The sequence below is a fragment of the Lacerta agilis genome, chromosome 10, assembly GCF_009819535.1.
Source record: "Lacerta agilis isolate rLacAgi1 chromosome 10, rLacAgi1.pri, whole genome shotgun sequence".
In the NCBI taxonomy this organism is placed as follows: domain Eukaryota; kingdom Metazoa; phylum Chordata; class Lepidosauria; order Squamata; family Lacertidae; genus Lacerta; species Lacerta agilis.
Window position 1 is genome coordinate 47,200,092 of NC_046321.1, and position 21,983 is coordinate 47,222,074.

Genomic DNA, 21,983 nt, shown 5'->3' on the forward strand with positions numbered 1-21,983 from the left:
TGATTGTTGTGGTTGAGATTTAAGATGATTCTGTTACTTCTTTAGTGGAGGAATCTGTTCCACTGTGCTTTCTCATCACTGTTATCTGAGATATCCCAGGGACAAGAACCTTATGAGTCTTGGAATTATTATTATTCTCCAAACTGGAGAGCCAGTGTGGTGTAGTGGTTAAGAGCGGTAGACTCGTTATCTGGGGAACCGGGTTCGCGTCTCCACTCCTCCACATGCAGCTGCTGGGTGACCTTGGGCTAGTCACACTTCTCTGAAGTCTCTCAGCCCCACTCACCTCACAGAGTGTTTGTTGTGGGGGAGGAAGGGAAAGGAGAATGTTAGCCACTTTGAGACTCCTTCGGGTAGTGAAAAGCGGGATATCAAATCCAAACTCTTCTCTTCTTCTTCCAAACTTTTGACATGGTACTGAATCAGTTCCTGCTCCTGCAACTATCTTTTTCACTGAGGGAGAAAGTCTTAACCCTCATTTCACATGAATTTGGGGCTCTCTAATAGATCTCCTTTGAAATTTAATAGACAAATCAGTCTAGATTATACGGGCTCATAGGTTCTGGAACCTAACTTTGTTCCAGGCTAGGGAAGGAGAACATGTGACCATCGAGACCCCAACTAGCCTTAGCCCTCACTATTGGCCATGCTCACTGTAACTGATGGGAGTTGGTATTCAACAGCATCTGCAAAGCAGCAAATTCCTCATCCTTATTCTAAACCAGGCATGGCTGAATTTGGCCATCCAGCTGTTTTGGGACTACAGTTCCCATCATCCCTGACCACTGGTCCCATTAGCTAGGGATGATGGGAGTTGTAGTCCCAAAACAGCTGGAGGGCCAAGTTTGGCCATGCCTGTTCTAAACCATGTTTTTTATCAACCATAAGCCAATAAACTCTGCTTCATCTTGTGTGTTGGAGATATATTTCCATGTTGTTGTTTAGTTGTTTAGTCGTGTCCGACTCTTCGTGACCCCATAGACCAGAGCATGCCATATTTGGGATTAAATTTAAGCTTTGCACAATATAAATTGCTTATGTAAATTACATTATATGATAGATGCCATATTAATAAACCTTTTAATATCAGTATTCTGGAATTCATGCCATTGAAATATTTCATGAAAGTGCTCGTTTTTAGGAAAGTGCTTAGGTTGGAAATGTTATTTATTCATGAACTATTACTTTAGGAGGCAGGTGTCACAATTAAATTTGCACTAACAATTTGCTGAAACCCATTTTAAAAATTACTCTGATGGTTCAAGGACAGCCAGAATTAAAAAAAAATGGGTTTGCATTTCAATTATCATCACAAATAAATTTTACTGAACTTTTGTTCTGGTTCTTTTTCACTGGCACCCATTTGAAGCCTACCTGGATCATTTTTCATATTTCTCATGAAAGGGTCAAACAGAACAGGAAGTAATTGGTTTGGGTGAGAAAAACACCTAGAGCTGGGTCAAATTGCAGTAGGCTTAGTTAAGTAAAGTTCCTGGACATTTCATTAGTAATATGGGTGAAATTCTAGTAAAATCTGTTTAGGTCTGGATGGATATGGGTTTATGAGGTCAGGCCAACCATTGGAGAATATATTGCAAAAATATTACTTTCTATAAGTATTGTAGAGTAGCTATGACAAATGAACTGTTTTCCTCATCCCTGTGTCTATCAGAAGGTAGCTATCTCTCACCAAATTCAATTGGTATTAGAGTTGAAGGAAGTGGCTAAAATATGGTTTAATAATGAAACAGTCTCCATTCCAATTAACATTGGGAACATGCTAATTGAAAATTTTGCAATCGTTACTGATATGCTTATTCTTCATTTATCTTGTTTCATTTCTACCAAAATTAAACTTTTGACACTTCTTATTTTCTTCTTTGGCTCTAATTATTTTTTAATACATTTATATATTTTGCATAAGTTTCTCTCTGAAGCTTTTTATACATGTCATTCATGCAGTACAGCTCCGTGCATGACTGTGCAGAAGTAAACCCCACTAAATTCAATGGGACTTACTCCTCAGTGAGTGAATTTATTATTATTATTATTATATTACAGTTGATTTATTGATTGTCTTCTAAGTCACCGTCTCAAGGCAATTAATACCCAAATATTAAAAAATGCAGATACAATGAATGCATTAAAAAAAACTAAGATCCTAACAAGCAGACACTCATGGTAGAAAACCTATTTACTCAACCGGGACCTAACAGGAGTATCATAATAAAAATATGTATGTTCTGAAAATGAAAGAGATAGCCACTGTTTTGGCAGTTGTTTCAGAGAGCTTCTTCCTGAACTTTTTTTTTTTATATCTAATAGTTATAAAGCACTTGATTTTCATCTTAGAGTTACTAGTGTGTAGTTTGTAGCTATTAGTCATTGTATCCATTATATTTTAATGTTAAATAATGCCAAACACTTTTGTGTCAATCCCTATGATTTTTTAAAAATAGATTACAACAATTCCTCTTTTGGCCTCACTTACTTAGCTAAATTGGCCCACCTATTTTAACCCTGTGTCTGTCTAATACTCATTTTTATATGTCAGATGAAAACTGGAATCTGATAAAAACCAGGGAATTTCAACATTTTTTAAACTTTGGAAATCATCACAGTTGTATCTGTTGTCTCAATCAATAGAATGATGGACTTTGCTCATGGGTATGTTATGCTTAGATTGCAACCTCCCTCCGTTAGAGAGGTATTTTCAAAGCATTTAGAACCTTCCATCCTACCTGAACCAGCAAGCATGGTTTAGAAAGTTTAACATCAATCCAAGGCATGAAATCATGGTGTAATGGGAAAATAATTTCTCTATAAACCTGCATCATGTGCACAAACCATTGCTGGGCATGTATAGAAATAACTGAAAACAAGCCCATCTTGTTGGCAGAAAAGCCAGAAAGCCATACTGCTTTCCCTTTTAGCAAGTGGTACCCACTTTTGGCACTGAAATCTAACAGTACAACCATCTTTTAAACCTACCTTTGCGGGGACACACTGAGAGTAGCCAATGGGTGAATCAAATCTTTACTATTGCAGCAGACTCCATAATGTAGTCTTTTGATTCTTCTCTTATAAGCGTTTTCACCAAGGCAAGGGAAATAAATACAAATTTATTTCCAAAGGTTGGGTAAGTCAGATTTCTTTGCAGATGTTGAGGCAGAGTGAGTTGATCTTTGTGTGGACCCATAACCAAGCTGGGTAGGTCCAGGAAATCAAGCACTTCATTATAATAATGCTTTATTGATGGAAAGTTGCAAGGTTTAAAAAGGTTTCTAATAACAGCACAAGGTAAAGTAACTTGGAAGCTTAAAAATAGCAAAGCTATCTTTTCTGACTAACAACTGAACAACCACTTACGCAGCATAGATGAAGTTAGGTAAGAGATCTCTGAGCATTCTGATATATTCTGATCAGAAAGCAAAATTAATAGTGAACAATGAAATAACAGAAAGTTTTGAAATAACAAAAGGCACTAGACAAGGCTGTCCGCTGTCACCGTTATTGTTTATAACGGTCCTGGAGGTTTTAGCGAAAAGATTGAGAGAAAGTCCGGAAATAAAAGGAATTAAAGTTGGTGCAAAAGAATTTAAATTAAAGGCCTTTGCAGATGATTTAGTAGTAACGTTAGAAGAACCCCAGAACAGCGTCCCGAAAGTATTAGAGGAGATGGAGAAATTTGGACAATTAGCAGGATTTAAATTGAATAAAACCAAGACAAAGATGATGGTAAAGAATATGGAAAAAGAGCAAATTTCAGAGATAGAACAAAAAACGGGCATAGCAGTGTCAAAGAAAATAAAGTACCTGGGAATATGGTTAACTTCCAAAAATATTAATCTTTTTGAAGATAACTACCAACCTGTTTGGAAAGAGATTAAGAAAGATTTAGAAGTATGGACTAGACTCAAGTTATCCTTTAGTGGAAGAATAGCAGTAATTAAGATGAACATTTTACCGAGGATGTTATTCTTATTTCAGACAATACCAATAATTAAGGGAACAGGACAATTCAAAGAATGGCAAAAAACATTGAGCAGATTCATCTGGCAGGGACAGAAACCAAGGATTAAACTGAAATTATTGATTGATAAAAAGGAAAGAGGCGGCTTCGCCCTGCCGGACTTGAAGTTGTACTATGAAGCGTCCTGTTTGTGTTGGCTAAAAGATTGGATAACTTTGCAAAATACTGATTTGTTGGATTTAGAAGGACATGATAATAGATTTGGATGGCACTCCTATCTCTGGTACGATAAGATAAAGGCTCACAGAGGCTTCTTAAATCATGTGATAAGGAGGGCCATTTTCGAAGTATGGGAAAGGAACAAAAGACTTCTAGAGAGCAAAACCCCATGGTGGATCTCACCGATTGAAGTTCTTACTTTAAAAAAGGTTAATATGGAAGGTAAAAGGTCCACATATGGGGACTTGCTGATGAGAACAGAAAGAGGTTGGAAGCTAAAACCATATCACCAGATTGAAGATTTTTTTTCACAGGATGGATACAATATCATCAAGTGCATAATTTGCTCTTAGAAGATAGAAAGATTGGTTTTGAAGATAAAAAATCTAGATTTCAAACTGAGCTATTAGAAGGTAGAGGTAAATTTTTAACAAAAATGTATGATTTGTTGTTAGAATGGTGACTTCCGGCGGCTGGCGCCATTATGGATGGTCGTGGGCTGCTTCGGCTGCGAAGCACCCAGTTCATCCCGGGGGTTAGGAGCCCTGCAGCCGCATAGCGGGGCTTCGGTTGGGGCGCGGGAAGAGCGTCCCGTGCCCTGGGCTCCCCGGCTGTGCCCGTTGTGCTCCGAACCCTTCCCCCGCGCCCCCTGTAAAGGGGGAGTGGGGGTGAAGGGACCACGGAGCCGGGCTTTAGGGGACATGCCCCAACCGGGATGTTTACATGCGGCGGCAAAGTCCGTGATGAGCGTCTCTGTTCTACCTGTCATTAAGGAGTTGCTAAGAAACCAGAAGCTGTGAGTAATTGACTGACTCTTTGTATTCCGGGAAAGCTCTGGGATTAAGAAGAAAGGCAGCCCGCCTCTCTCCCTTCGGGTGGTGAAAGAAATTAACCCTTTAAGTGACTGCTGCTACAACAATCAATTGAAAGCATTTTGAATTTGAAAGCTGAGTCTGTTGAGATCTCCTTTTGGGGGTTAACTGAGGAAAAAATATCTCCGTTTGAAGTTTTGGTCTTTATATTCCGACATCGGAAGAAATGGCGGCGATTTGGACTTGCGTAGGAAAAAATTGAGACAAAGGAAGGAAAAGACAGGAAACGTAACTTGATACCCACCTCCCCCCGAAGATGTTGGATTTTGTGCTTATGTTGGCATTGAAGGACTGGGAGGATGAGGAAAAGTTTACTGTCTTTCAATTGGAACTGCTTGATCGAAAATTAAGAGCCTTGAGTGGGATTATAAATGGAAAGAATTTGTTTTCCACAGAGGAGGCTTTTCGAAAGTTTTATTCAATGGAAACAGACTTTTGCAAAGAGCTGGAAGATGTGTTGGAAGGATGGTTTGAGATGGCTGAGCAAATCCGAGTGGAACAGGGGCCGATTTCAGGGGGTGGCAGCAGCCCTGGAACGGAAAGATTTTTAATATCCAGACTCCGAGGTGGCAGTTCGGGGTCGAGGGACACAGAATTAAGATTTCTACAAGAAGAAGAAGTATGGTACAAAGGCACGGAGAAACTCAGAATGGAGAGGATGAACATCTTGGAGCTCGATGCAGGGTTTGTTGTGGGTGCAACCTGGATCTGTGGACATTCAGAAGAATATAATAGGAGATCCGGTTCTGGTGAAAGACAGGAGAAGATGATGGACAGAAGGGGAGTGGGTTGAACCAATTAATGTATAATATAGATGGTCTGCCATGGTATCCGAAATCGGAGTGTGAAGTCTGTTAATTACAAGTCTATTTTAAATAAGTAAGGAGATATTGAATTTAAGTGAAAAGCAGCATGATAAATGATAGAAGAAACAAGTTTAGCTGTAAGAATATTTGGTTAAGTTTTAGGTTATAATGCAAAGATTAAGACAAAGGTGTTTTTTCTTTTTTAAGTAAAGTTAATCTTTATAGAGAAAAGTTGTTAAGGAAATAGTGTACTGTTTTAAAACCGAAGGTGTATAGGCGGGGGAAGTCAAACGTCAAGATTTGGAACTAGAAATTTTTTTCTTAGTAAGGTATACAGATAAGAAGAAGAATCCTGACATTATGTGTATTTGTATTTGTTTTGATATTTGTAGGTGTGGGGGTTGGGTTTGTGTTATTTTGTGAAAATGTCAATAAATTCTGTTTAAAAAAAAAAGATTTGTTGTTAGAATGGTATACTAAAGATGAGTTGACGAAAGAAGTGATGATAAAATGGGCAATGGATTTTGGGCACAATATAGATTATGATGCATGGACTAAATTATGGAATGAGACTTTGAAATTCACCGCGTGTGAAACATTGAAAGAGAATGTTTATAAGATGATGTATAGATGGTATTTGACTCCAGTAAAATTGTCAAAAATGTATAGAATGCATGATAAGTTATGTTGGAAATGTAGACAAGAAGAAGGTAGTTTTTACCACATGTGGTGGACTTGCAATAAGGTTAAGGGTTTTTGGGAAGCTATCTACAATGAGCTTAAGAAGATGTTTAAATATACTTTCCCAAAAAAACCTGAAGCCTTTTTGTTGGGGTTGATGGGAGATGAAATAGCTAAGAAGGATAAAAGATTGTTCATGTATGCAACGACTGCTGCAAGAATATTGCTTGCCCAAAAGTGGAAATTACAGGAGTTACCTACAATTGATGAGTGGCAGACGAAGATGGTGGAATATGCTGAAATGGCAAAACTGACTGGCAGGATCAGAAACCAGGATGACTCGAGGTTTCAAAGAGATTGGAGTAAATTTGTGGAGTATCTAAGATTGAACAGAGGAAGTTTAAAAACACTTGTAGGATTGGAATAAACCTTTGACAAAGATTAATATGGAGGTAATATGAACTGCGCGACAAGATTGGACTAGAAAACCTGTTGACGTGGGGGAGGGGAGTCATTGCTCGGCAGAGCTATTGTAATGCATTGTTTATTAGATAAGATAATTTGTGGTAATTTGTCTTTTTTGGAAAAATAATAAAAATTTATTAAAAAAAAAAAGAGATCTCTGAGCATATAATCACTTTTCAGGTTTAGCAACATAACAGGCAATAGTAACAACATTGCAAAGAGAGTTGCATTTAATGACCTAAGCCAGATTCAAGCAAAATGCTGGACCCTATCCCATGACTTGATGTAATCAGTCATGATACTAGATTAAAAGAACCTTCAAAACAGTGAACACTCATCCCTCCCATCTTGAAGGAACAAACACCCCTTCCCATCACAGGTCTTACTTAACTGGTTCTCAGTAGCACTGGCCTTGAAGGACCTGCACTTGGTGTCAGTGCCCAGGAAACTCAACCTGGATTGGTTCACAGCATTAACATCCCAAAAGGCTCTTGTTTATCCCATAGCTGCAGCCTTGGATACAAACACAAATCTTGCATTCCTCTCTCTATGCCCTTTTGCTGCTTTGCTTCTAGCTCATGCCACTGAACTCTCAGTTCTTTTCTTTGGTCTTTTTCTAACTACTGTACTAGCCAGTTGAGGACCCATTTGCTGTCTCACACAGATCCATTCCTTTGTTCCCTTTAATGGCCCATCACCCAGGTGATCACCACATCTGTAAGCTAGCCTTGCTTTTATTTCAACACTAACCCTGCATCCCAGGGTTAGAAAGGTCTCGGCATACAGCCTACTCCCTACACCCAAACTCATAACAATATTGTGGTGACGTGGGCAGTCCATGCTTAAGGTAGAAAACAGCATAATTTAAGAATTACAGTCTTCCACAACAATCTTAATTTCTAACTGCAAAATCACATGCTCCCTTAAATATTTATATACACCAGTGCTTATTAGAAAACATACTGTTTAAAATTTTAATGCTTTTGATTTGAATTGTGGATTTTATTCTTCATTCTTTGCAAAACGTAAAGTACCGTTGTGCTTTGTAGAAGTTTGCTGCCTGTTAAGACCTTGAGGTGAAAGACATTTCCCCATGTGTGTTTTTCCTTCCGTCCTTTGGGGAATAAATTGTTTATATTGCCAGAAATTGTTAGTGCACATCAAACCATAATACAGAATACAAAAGCATGTTACTTGAGTCTGTTAGTATGCCATGGCTAAAAAAGAAAGAACACGGGGAAGTAATTGTATTTGAGTTGCTTCATAATTTATTAAACACTTCCATTAAATGCTAAAGATGTATTGCATTCAAAGAACCATATGAGCCAAAGCAGCAAGGATAGTAAAAGTATTCAAAGTTTTTTTTAACTATCAGTTTTAATTTGATATTCTTTCAAAAATGAAATGCTTAAATATTCTCAGTTGGACCAAATCCATCCTTGGTGATCTCTAGAAAGAATTGGCTCTCATAAATAGTGCCATTTTATGCTCAGATTTTAACAATAGATTTCTATGTAAGTCTTTAGAGACTTTAATTGACAGGATAACATTTTATTCTTCAGTATAAATACAAGACTATGTGAATCCACACTAAAAGCATGTATAGATCTGAAAGATGGTCAAGAGCTTTGTTGGACTGAATTGTCAGTTGAGTAGTTACTGGGCTACATCCAACATCATGGCTCAGCTGATGTTGAGGTTTCCATCAATGGAAGAATGGGAAAATTAATTCCAGTGATTTCTGTTCTCTTGCACCTCTCTTACACACATCTAAATCTCCTCTATAGGGTGCCCCAACACCCTGGAGCAGATCTGGGGAATGCAGAGACTGAAGGCAAGAGGGGGGGATAGCTGGTGATTGCTCCCTCCACTTCCTGTTGATGAAAGCACTACTGTCATCTGAGTTACATTGTGGAATACTGTACAAAATACTGTCTCAAAGTTTAATCAACTGTAAATATTTGTCTCCATGTTTAGTACTACTGATACATAGAGTACTTTTGGTTAAAAAAACAAACCCTTCTCGTTTTTTTGTTTCATTCTAGGTGCTTCAAGAAGTGTAAAAGCACCTCCAGAGAAAGCGGAACTCTTTTTTCAGAAGCTAAGAAATAAACATGAATTCACAATTTTGGTGTCACTCAAACAAACTCGCTTAAATTCAGGTGTTATTTTTTCTGTTCACCACTTAGATCACAGGTAGGTGTAAATACCTAATATTTATTGTTTTTTTAGGCATACTGAAATGTTAAATAAGATTAAAATAAACCAGAAAGAGAAACCTGAGATTAATATACAACATAACCCAATGCATTTATACTCAGAGGTAAACCCCACTGAGTTCAGTGGGACTTACTTCCAGATAAAAGTGTATAGGTCTGCTGCTTTATGCTGTGATACTAAGCATATCTATGTAGAAGTGAATTTTGTGGAAGCAGACTGGAGTCACTATCCACTAAATATATTTATGATTGGAATATTAGCTGACATATATGCAACACTACTTGGAAATTACTGTGGCTCGTATGACTGTGGATAATGTAAATAGATAGAAATTCACAAGTTAAGATCTATCAACAGATTAGATAGCTAGTATCTATCAACAGCTGTCACCATTTAAATGTCTCCCACTGCTAAGGGCATAAAAAGCTTTTCTACCCTTTGCCTGACACACTATTGTGGATCTCATCCTCATCTAGTGTAAATCAGTCCAACCTCATTGCCTGTAAAAGACCTGTACTATTTCACAGCATCTGTTGTCTTACCTATGTGCCTTCTTACTATTTGCCTCACTTACTTTCAAACAGTGAAGACTATCCAAGGTTACAGAAATAACAGCGATAGTAATAAATAGAAAAGCAATGCTGTTAGGTTCAAGAGACTAAACTATGTGACCTGAGGGCATTTGAGAATGATTTCATCATGCTATGACAAGAAAATTGTTGTCACAGTTAAAAGAGGTGTTATTAAGATTGTTACACATCTGCTGCAGCTGCTGAAACAGTCAACATTTGGCCCTAGCAAAGAATTGTCAACAATGATCCATGAAACTATATGAATTTTCAACTCAAACTTCAAGCTCCTATAGCATCTCATTGAAACAAATGGATTTTGCAGCTATTAAATAGCATATGATTGGCAACTGAACTATCATGCTGTAATAGGGACATTTTCATTCTTTCTAACACACACTATGGGAAAGTTAAACTATCATTAAGTATGGTAGGGATGGTGTATACCTTTTATGGTATTACCATTGAACAACTTTATATTGTACCTCACAGGGCTTATCATGATTGTTAACATGCTAATTTTAAATTACAGGTAAGTGTTAAAAACTCCTTAGAGTGCCTCCTAAATTTATGTTGTCAATTGCACGCGAAACAAGAGGAACAATGCCAGAAGCTTTCTAAGAAGCTGCTTTTGTAAGAATTCAAGTCATTTGAAACTGGTACAGCTGGTTTGGCTACAACTTTGTACATGCTTACATAAGCAGATGCCTGAAGATATATGAAGTTTTTCATCACAGGTGCATATCATATTTAATAACATTTTAGCATCTTTCAGATAATGCAGAGTAGCAGTCAGCTACAAAGGCACACCACATCCAACATATTATAATATTATAATAATAATATATTATTATAATGCCAGAAAGAAGATGGTCATGGTATAGGGATACTTTGGGCTTTAGCGGCACACCCTGAGAATATTATTGGAGTTTTATTGAATTTTATTGGTGGGTTAAATTTCTCAAATCAATTCCTCAAACAATTAAAACAAATATTCAAAATGTGCTCCTGTAGAGGTTTAGGCACATGATTTGTCTTATTCTATGCATTTCTACTCAGAGGTAAGAGTCATTGACCTCAAGGAGGCCTGCATGTAGGTCTGCATAATAGGAGTAGGGAACCTCAGGGTCAGGGTTGAATGTGGTCTTCCAGGCCTCTTCATCTTGCCACAGGCCACACCACTATGAATCCTTCTCTGTGCCCTCTTTGAATACTTATTCTTGCTTGGAAAACCACTTGCCATGTGCATGGAAAATAGAGATGGGACTTTTGTTTGCTTGCTTGGAATATAGCCTGCTGGAATGGACACCAAAATAGCTCACTTACTCCCTACCTGTGAATGTGAATAACTCCCAGAGCAAAATGTTAGGTCTGCTGCCACCAGCCCTCTCGTTTTCTCTCTGTCCTTGAATCTCTCAAGTCAATGAGAGATTGATATTATTTAGGGAATTGTGGGAGTTTCCGGTTCCCTTCAGGGATGGTTCCAGGGAATCTAGGCACAGTGGGGAGAACACAGTCAGTCATGTGGAGCCACAAATCCACATCTAATGTCAGCAAACCATTTTAAGAGAGTTTATAAAGAATAAGGTTAAGAAAACAAAAGGGAAAAGGCAGGAGAACTTGTACAACAAAATAAATACACATTTTAAATAGAATAGAATAGCTGATGGGGAAGTTGTTTGGCAGTCAGCCTCGAGAACTGCAGTTCTTGCAACACCTGCGGTACACTTTGGGCCCACCCACTTTGACATGCAGCCCCTGGAGACCACACCCACTTTGACCATGCAGCCCGTGGGTAAATGTGTCCCTTGGCCTGAGAAAGGTTAGCTGCCCTTGCTGTAGAGCTTGTAGACTTGGCTCAGCCCACTGTCTAATTATGATAATGTGATCTTTAAAAAATCTCCCAGTGGCCTACTTCAGACTCTTACTGGGCTGGTGCCACAACGTGTATGGTGGAGGTATAGCATGAAATGTCAAGTGGGCAGTTCATCTAAGGGCAGTATGTGCAACAGCCCATTTTTCTCTGTTTTTGGGTAGGAGCGGGAAAGTGTATAAATCAGACCATAACACGTATAGGCTTTCATGTGCAACACCCATGTCACATGTGATGGAGAGGTGGGACACACTTGTATTCTGCTTGAGTCACAGGACAATTGAAGTAAGGGTCCAAACAGGGACCTACATTCTCATGTGCGCTAGTGTCAGATATGGCACAACTGCAAGCAGTTCAAAATATGCTAGCATAGAGGAAAGTTAGAAATTATAATTCAACAAAACAAGATTAGTATCAACAAATCAGATTATTAGGACAATGATGGCAAGACTGACTTTCTGCAGATCAAATTCCTTTTCTGTAGTTTAAGTGCAGCTATAACATAAAAACCGTGAATACAGTTTCTGCTTAATGAAAGATTCTTAAGCTGTGTTGGATGAAATATGTTTTATTAGAATCTAACCAAGCACGATCTCTTAATTATATACAAATTAATGATTGCCACCAATTGCTCCTCTATTACGCTGAGCCATGGAGTGTGAATCTATTATCCATTTTGTGTGATTTCCTCATTAATCCTTCATCTTGTTGTCGATGATAAGAGGTCATCAGTACTAATAAATGTTAATCCCAATGCCCTAAGAAATCTTTGTGGATTTTGGTTTAAATAATGAGCGCAAATGGGTGAAGAACTTTCCCCTTCAGATGAGCAAATAAGAAAGTGAGAAATTAGAATAACTTCAAACATAGACTGTATGTTTTGAGATGAATACTTATTTTATTAAATGATGCTAGTTAGAAACAGTGAGCTCATTGAACTGCAAATGTGCTCATCTTGTACAGTTTATTCATATCTACTGAAGGAAAAACTGAAGTAAATACTTGCTTTGGTATTTAGATACATGGTTACAGCTGGGAAAAAAAACATAAATATGTAAAAGGTTTTGGCCTAAAGTAGGGGGTGGATATCTAAAGTGTACAAGACCACTTGCTCCAAAATAAGTAAATAGATTTGGATTTAGAAGTGGGTATGGTTTGCCATAGTCCTCATTATTTTCCTGCTGTTTCTGCTTCATTTCTTGATCTCTCATAGTTTACAAGCAACATACCACAGCTACTTTAGCTATATCTTGGATCTTGTAGGTTCCACCAAAAGATCCATCTTTTTGTCTTTTCATTTAATATTTTCTTATCACTCAGTTTTAATAGCATAAGCATCAACCAGATTTCTTTAGTCATTTGGGCAACTGTTTGATCATTCTTGAACATTGTTGACATCGTGAGTGGTGGAAATGTTTTGAAGCAGTTAAAATAAGTATTTGTTTTCTGTTTAACCTTGTCAAGTTGGAATAACCCCAAATATTGGTTGTAAAGCAGGTCATTAAATTGATGGATGTCCTGCTATATTTCCCTGGGTTTTGTCCTGGCAGTTAGGCTTCATTTAATTTTTAAACGTCTTTTCAGTGCACAAAATGAATTCTGGTATTATGGTGTAAATTATTCCAGTTTATAAAACTTTGCTGAGTTATATTTACTGGCCCATCTTGCGTATGAAAGTTCAGAAGTTACTCAGAATTTGCTGATGCAACAAAAATATCATGGATTTGGGCTAGATTTCACCTCTAGTCATTAGAAAGGCTCTTATTCATAGAAGGCTTTTGATTCAGTAGAGTGATGTGTGTGTGTGTGTGTGTGTGTGTGTGTGTGTGTGAAATTTGCTGATCCCGCACATCCCTGCAGTTCCCCGAGCTCTCTAACACTGTTCTATGGCACCTAACCCTCTGGAACAGCATGGGAGTATCTGCAGAGAGAAACTCTACTTAGATCATGTTCCCAGTGGTTGAGATACCCCCCCCCCCCAGAATTGTATTGACATTGTGTTTTATAAAGAAAGTTTATTTATAAGTATAATTTATGCTGGTCAGACAGGAAGCCAAATTGTAAAATTTCATTCACTGAAGTTCTTGCTTAAAATTGTTCTCTAATGGTAGACACCAGTCACATTTGAGGGTATATGAGAGTTTAGAAAAAGAACATGTAGAATAAAAAAATAGTTCTTTCTTTTTTAGTTTGGCAAATTCTAAGCTTGTAAATATTTGCATACTTTGCCTTCATCAGCTTTTGCCTTCATTGCATTTTTTAGGTTTTTTTTTTTTTTTTTTTAGTAATCTCACTTCTGAACAAATCCCCAGTTAGGAGAAATAGAATTCACTCATCTGTAGACACTTTTTGCCACTTTCTTTCTAGCTTCCATTTTTGTAAAAAGCAGCAGCAGCAGCAGAATAATAATAATAATAATTTGGGGGGGAAATTAAAAGCAAGTTTGAAAAATTAAATGAAAAGATCAACCTTTTTTTAAAGGTTATGTCAAAGCTGAATTTCAGAAATGGAGTTCAACAATCTTTGAAAATGCTGGAATATTGCTGAATTTTGGATTTTAAAAATTGAATTTTACTTCTGCTCTAGTATAAAGTTTTCAGCCGATAGATTTCCATATTAAGCATCCATGAGAAAAAGCAACACAAGTAAAAGGGAAATGGAAGGTGCAAAAACCCAATCATGTCAAGTAAAAACAGAATAAAGGCTATTTAGGTGTGATTTCTGCATTTCAAGGGTTTGGACCACATTACCATTGGGGTCCCTTCAGACTCTATAATTCAATGATCCTACAAAGAATTATCATTATTATTATTTCCTTTGTGCTTATACTTGGTGGGGTGGGGAGCTGGATCCAACTGGCTGCCAAATTCTGACTTCCCCAAACCAACCTGATGTTTTAGGACCACTACCTCTACCATGGTATCAGATGAAGTGTTTTCCTTTGCCCTTACAGTTTGAAATCAAGCAGCACAGGCAGAGGAAAAGGGTTTTGCAGGTGCTGCTGACCAGTACCTGTGAACAGTGCTTTCATTAAAGAGCTGCATCTTTACATGCCTGCAAGTGAAATCATATATGATGTTAGGCGTAGGACATGGGTTGGGGGAAATGGTGTTTGGGATTAACTAGACTGGGGTCGGCAAACTTTTTCAGCAGGGGTCCAGTCCATTGACCCTCAGACCTTGTGGGGGGCCAGAGTACCTGCTATCGGTACTCAAATTCCTTCATAGTGGCAGCAGCAGCGATGGCGCTGGCCAGCCTCTCCTGTCCAGACCCCACCTAGTTTATTTGAAGAGAGAAGTGGAGAAATAAAAGAAAGGCATATGGTGCTGCTTTTCTAAGGAGATTTTCACTATATATACCAGTAATTATTTCAATAAAGGGAGATACAAATACTGAAATCAACAGTAACATTGTTCTACAAAATGGGGGCAGTCACACTGAAAGCCTGTTGTCCGTAAAGAAAACCTAACACATGATCTCTTGCTCATATATAGGGGCTCTGCATGATGGAGGTATCTCCATGTATCATAATCATGGCAGAGGCCCTACTCAGAAGCAGGAGCTTGCAGTTTCTTTACAGACAACTGTGCACAAAGTGCCATGGTTGGAGGAAGAAGAAGACATCGCATCAGGGGAAGGGCTAAAAGTGGGACCCCACCCAAGAGGCAACAAAATTATGCCTTAGATGTGAATAATGTATAAATTGGATTTTCTCTCTGTTCTGTTTATAAACCAGTATGAATTCTGTTTCCTCCGTATTAGCATTGCTTCATGAATTGATGATCCATTTCTGGTGCAGGTACTTGGAACTAGAAAGCAGCGGCCATAGAAATGAAATTAGATTGCACTACCGTTCAGGAAGCCATCGCTCACATACGGAAGTGTTTCCTTACATATTGGCAGATGACAAGTGGCACAGGCTCTCTTTAGCAATCAGTGCATCACACCTCATTCTGCATGTAGACTGCAATAAGTAAGTGAAGAGTTGTGTTTCAGTTACTTGAAACTGCTGCAGCATTTTAGATCATCACTGGATAGTATGAAAGTAATTTCTTTTTCTTTTTTACTTTGCTCCTGTTCTCTCATTTAAAAACAGAATTTATGAGAGGGTGGTGGAAAAGCCTTATCTGGATTTACCTGTTGGCACAACCTTTTGGTTGGGACAAAGGAATAGTGCACATGGTTACTTCAAGGTATGTTTCCCTCCATATACGTATATATTTAATTTTAAAGTTAGAATCTTCTACATAGATTGCAGAAGTTATCTCAAATGAATGTAAATTTGGGGCGCTTGCATCTCTGATTTGAATTGGCTGATCATTCAGTTACATTTTGGGGATGCTTTATCAGGCCAAAGAGTGCATTTGTAGTTTTATTGCTCAAGTCAGTACTTGAAAACTATGTTTTTGTTTGTTTGTTTGTTTTACTTGTGCGCTGGTGGTCTTTGTGTTAAATTAGAATTGTTAACATTTTATTTTCCTCTTTGTAAATGTAATATAATGACTTGCAAATATCAATGAGCCCAACCTGGAACTAAAAGGGGTCGGGCTGTAGATCATTCTGCATGTTGAGCAGAGGAAAGATGCTGATATGGAGTAGCACATGAAGAGATTGTTGCTAACATCTGGGCATATGTTGAGCCTACAGCTTTCTCTGCAAGAAGCACCATTATTGGCTTTCATATGTTCCTTTGAGAGTATTACCATAGCCTACACGAAGTGCACTTAATTACTTAATTAATTGGCTGCCCTTCACCAACAATTATCCCTGGTTGGCATACAATATTTACAGTGGCATTATCATCACTAAACAATACATTAAAATGAAAAACAATTGGAAATCATTAAAACACACCAGCAGTCCAAACAGCAGCTATCAATAGCTCAGGACCCGATCAATTCAGTTTATTTCCAAATGCTTGCACAAATAAATATGTATTCAGAGTGGGCAGAAACCAACCATTCAAGGGGCAAGTTGAGGGCATTTCAGTGGAATGCCAATGCTGAGAGTGCTATGATAGGACTCAACATCACATGCAAATTTTGGGTTCCTCAGAATCTTCTTCAGACTAGATGTTAAGGGAAGGAGAAAAACAGGATGGGGAAAGCTCCAGACCTGTAGACACCCAGAGTTTGTTCTTGTTTTTTTCCCTTAAAGGGTTACTTAAGTTGCAAACCTAAGGACACCATACTGTACAGAAGATTAATTGGGCTTACTTCGAAGTATGTTTACTTTGTCTTCTGCAGTTTGCTCAAGGCACAGCTGCTGGCATGTCAACTGATATTGTTGGGCTATTATTATTATTATTATTATTATTATTATTATTCCAATTTCTCCTATTAGAGATCTGCTCCAAAATAAGTGTAGATTAAATCATGATGCTAAGGTTACTAGCAAGGCCCCTACTGCAGATGGCAGATTCCAGGAGAAGTATTTGGTAGGGCTGTGCATGGAACCCTGAACCAATTTGTGGCAAATAGACAGGCAGGAATAAAACCAGTTATTTGGCAGCTTCACTCGTTCATAATTAGCTGCCAAGCCCAGTTCAAGACTCTGGTTCTGACTTTTAAAGTCCTTCATGCTCTGGGTATTATCTCCTTGAGAGAGCACCATTGCTTTATAAGCTCTTTATAAACTATTAAGAAAATATGCATGGACATTGTGCTTCTAAAGCATTCCACGCTAAGTAAACTAGATTATTTCCAGTTGGCATATTTTCATCTCTTAGCAAGCCTTCTGCTACACTAAACCTTGTAAATGTCATTATCTGTATTATTAGTCATTCTTACAGAACTGGGCATACTGAATATGAATATTCATAATGTATTTGGGAAGTGCTTATCCACATAGGCATTCCACCCCCTTCAGGTGGGTTCTTCCCCAACCATGGACAGTAGGCAGGCACAAGTGATTGAGGGCTTGTCCACACTTCTGCTTGTCCCACCTCCCCATCCCCACCCCGAAACCTGCCTTTTACTGTTGAATTGGAGCAAATCCTAATCGGGTTTTCCCCACAGATTGACGGTTTCTCAGATTCAGCAGTAAAGAGTGGGTTCTCCCGGGGAAAGTGGTGGGACAAACCAAAAACCTCCTGGACTCGTGCTTTCTAGGTGTGGGATGAGCCAGGACTGCAAAGCAGCAGTATTTCCAGCTCCAAAAGCATATCTCAAAGTTGCTGCAGTTAAAAAGCTTTCAATTTCTCTAGTCATATTACTGTTTGAGAGCAATTGAATAGGGAACATAAGCTTTTAAGTTTGCCTTTCTGTTTCCTTCTGGATCTTTTTCTTTGTTTTCAAATTTTTTTTAGCACACTCTAGTGGCCAGAGATTAAATATATTCCATTGAGAGAAATGTGACTACAGAGGGTTAGAGACAAGGAGGCTGAAGGCAGAAGCTTTCTCCCTTCATTGGGTTGGACTTGATGTAAGGGACTAGAGTCTTTCACCACTACACAGAACCAGGAGAGCATTCACCTTGCCTTTCTGCAGAATAGGAAACCATGTTCTGAGGGAGGAAACACAATAAATATTTAAATGGATTTTCCCCCTCACTGGAAATTCTGAGTATAAACTGTATACCCATTGGCTGTATCAGGAGAATATAGTCTATGAAGGAAGGACTGCTCTTCATCAGCATCCTTTGAACTGGAATCGCAAGGCCAACATGATAGGCAGGGTCTGCTACGTCCAGAGCAAGTTAATTGATAGTATTGATTGAACTTCCTTTGGCATAGTTATGGGTTGCTGTTGACAGAAGAGATGAAAATACTAAGAAACTAGAAGAATGATTTATGTCTAGGAATTGATACACTGCTGGCTTACTTGGGAAAGGGTTAGCTGGGTAGGCTATTGTTGTTCTGGCCAGAGAAATGGGGAAAAATCACTTCTTATTGGGTGTAAAGGGATTCACCTCTGGGTTCTTCACTCCCTTAGGGATGCAGTACTATGTCCATATAGAGGTTAATTTTGTACGACCACATTTGAGTACATAGTGACCTTTGCTACTCTGCTGGATTACCTGCATATTTTAAAGGTGTAAAAAGTAGCTGAATGAATTTGCCCTTGAGTCATGGCCCTCATACACTTAACTGCCCAGTCTAACACTCTGGTCACAGTTTTTGCTTCTTTCCATTTCACTTGTGTACTTCAGTGTTCTGGTTTTTCCATACATGAATATATCTTCTTCCTAGAACCAAAGCCTTGGATTTTTGTTTGTTTCTTCTTGATAAACACCAAATTTCACAGATAAAAGCAATGAACATGAAGGGGCTTTTTGTTTTGAAGAAAGGGATCTGAGCTTGAGATGAAAGCAAGGTCTGAAATGATGGATTACGTTCATGGAGTTCTAGTATAATATATTACTATTTTTATGATTATATACTGTTTTGTGCATCTGAAATCATTTTTTTTAAAAAAAAAGAAAAAAAGAGACAGCCACTCCTAGCAAATATTAAAATAAATCAACAGGCAAACCTGGTAATGCATATAGGTGAATGGATGTATTTAAACATAAAATAATTGAAGTATAGAGGGGTAATGACGATGAAAAGATGCAGCATAGAAGGATACTACTTTTTAGACCTAAATCTCATGCCTCTTTAATGAAATGTCATATTTTGCAAACTCTATATCCCCTCCCCAAAACCCAGACAACCTTGTAGAGTGTAGAAAGAATCACAAAACACAGATATAGTGTGAATTGCACACTTTTCAGTACCTGCTCGCACAGGGGTTTTTTTGTAGCTGATTTACGAAGTTTTGCTAATGAGGTCCTTGATGACTTGGTGCACAATCTAACATAAAAATCTCCTGCTTAAACTACATTGACATGAATGGAAGTTTTGCAGTACAATATCATGGTTGTGACTTGGGTACTCTTGCTTTTCAAATTTTATTTAAATTAGTATCTTAAAACTCAGTGAAAGTACAAATTATTTTAAAATTGTTTTTAAAGGTCACTTGAAAGCTTTCGTTCGGTGACTAAATAAAAGTAATGGCAAAGTCACGGCAACTAGTCTCTTGCTGCTTAATTACACCTTGACATTTAGTCTCTGAAAATGGTTGAATGCATATGTATGTATCAGTGTGTATATGTACAGCTATTTTCTTTCTACTCTACTCTCCTAATGATACAGTGAAGGAGAGCAAGATATAATAATTTTATGCAAGCTGCTTTTTGTGTGCTGATATGTTTCACGTGGAAATGCTAACTTTGTAATATAATGCTGACAAAAAATAACATAACCTTTCTCTCTCCCCCCCCACCGCATTTACACAGGGCATAATGCAAGACGTGCAATTACTTGTCATGCCTCAAGGATTTATCTCTCAGTGCCCAGATCTTAATCGCAGTAAGTCTGCTACTTCTTATACCATAAGAAACAATGAGATGCACTTTGTTTAATATTTATCCTGCAAGATCTCTCTTGAGATTCAATTGATAATCAATGCATCTTGACAGACTTGGCCTAAGTACAATTTGACAAATATAGTGTTTGTAATTTCAGCATGCCCAACGTGTAATGACTTCCACGGGCTTGTGCAGAAAATTATGGAGTTGCAAGATATTTTAGCCAAAACCTCTGCAAAGGTAACAAGTTCTCAGGTTGCTGTTATTTTTGGTGTGTGTGTGTGTGTGTGTGTGGGTTGGGGTAAATTGCTGGAACCATTGCTCTATTTAGGGACTTGTACATATGAATGCACATTTGTATATTTTTATGGGCTCTTGTATAACACTTTGCTTAGTTTTTATTTGTTCTTTGAAGAAAAAACTGAACCAAAATCAATGAAAAATATTCAGAACCACTGTTTGGAATATGAAGACTTGTTGTTGAGGTTACCTGTGGGATTAGTGGCTGTTAGGTTAATATAATTCTAGGCTAATATAATTCTAATTACTATCTTATGTATGATGCCAGCATTGCCAAGTCTGTTGCATTTAATGAAACAAGAAACAGCTTCAGCATCAAATGTCTTGGAGTTTGTAATTTACTTTCTAATTCTTTATTAAGACAAATGCAATATTAGTATTAGGTATTATAACATGGGAGATGCACAATACATTTTCAAGGTGCTCCTGAAACCTTTTGACCTTCTTATATTTTTAGTGTGCAAAACAGCACTCCTATATGTTGTGTCTATGTTAATGTGATAATAATTTTGCTACACATGAAATACCTGCAACTACATAATTGTGTCCCGAAAATTATACATCAAAAGCTTGCTAAGGGCAAAAAGTTCCATTGTGGAGGAAAATTCCTGCTAAAAGTTTTAAAATGAACAAGCTCATAACCAAAATAAATAATTGATATATTTGGATGTACCGGTAGGTATTGTCATCACCTCAGGAATGTACTCCATTATAGTGCAGTGGTTAGATTGTTGCACTAGGACCCAGTAAGTCAGGGTGCTAATTCTCACTCAGCCATGAAGCTCACTGGGTAATCTTAGTCCAGGGGTCTGCAACCTTTAAGACACAAAGAGCCACTTGGACCCGTTTCCAAAGGAAAAAAAAAAAACCTGGGAGCCGCAAAACCATTGCGACATTTAAAACAAATATAACGCTGCATATATTGTTTCTTACCTTAATGCAATAATAATAAATAACGTATAGGAGCCAATGCAAAGTATAATTAGTAAAAACAACAAGAATAAGTTCTTACTTTTTTGCATTGACTCAGGGGCGTACCCAGGATCAAAACTGGGGGGGGGGGGCAAGCCATGGTCCTTCAGGTTGTGACATTTCAGCACGGAAAGGCGAATGAAACCAAAATTTTAGGGAAATTATTTATAATTATAGCAGTGCTTTATTACAGTAGTTATTACAATTATTTGCTTGGTTTTTTTTTAAATTTTTATTCTAGTTACATGTCTTATACCAGGGGTGGCCAACTCCCAAGAAACTGTGATCTACTTTCAGCAGTGATCTACCCCCGTTTTTTGGGGTTCAGCTCAAAGTTGTTTTGGGGGGGTGTGGTGGGTGGGAGAGAGGGCTTCCCCCTCTAAGATAGGTTGGCAAGCGAACTAATAAAGAAAGAAAAAGGGGGGTGGGAATGGAAAAGTGGGGTGGAAAAATATAAATTGGGGGTATGGTGGGTGGGAGAGAGGGCTTCCCCCTCTAAGATAGGTTGGCAAGCGAATTAATAAAGAAAGAAAAAGGGGGGTGGGAATGGAAAAGTGGGGTGGAAAAGTATAAATTGGGGGTGTGGTGGGTGGGAGAGAGGGCTTCCCCCTCTAAGATAGGTTGGCAAGCGAACTAAGAAAGAAAGAAAAAGGGGGGTGGGAATGGAAAAGTGGGGTGGAAAAA

The 21,983-nt window shown here is 38.1% G+C and overlaps 1 protein-coding gene across 2 annotated transcripts in view; it reads left to right on the forward strand.

Moving 5' to 3' along the window:
* NELL2 (neural EGFL like 2) overlaps positions 1 to 21,983 on the forward strand; it is a 114,467-nt gene that overhangs the window by 12,178 nt on the left and 80,306 nt on the right. For both annotated transcript variants that reach the window (XM_033161656.1, XM_033161655.1), the window contains exons 3-7: positions 9,062 to 9,212; positions 15,478 to 15,651; positions 15,775 to 15,871; positions 19,956 to 20,028; positions 20,185 to 20,267. In XM_033161656.1, the coding sequence (XP_033017547.1) occupies positions 9,062 to 9,212; positions 15,478 to 15,651; positions 15,775 to 15,871; positions 19,956 to 20,028; positions 20,185 to 20,267 (578 nt within the window). The remainder of the gene's footprint in view (positions 1 to 9,061; positions 9,213 to 15,477; positions 15,652 to 15,774; positions 15,872 to 19,955; positions 20,029 to 20,184; positions 20,268 to 21,983) is intronic.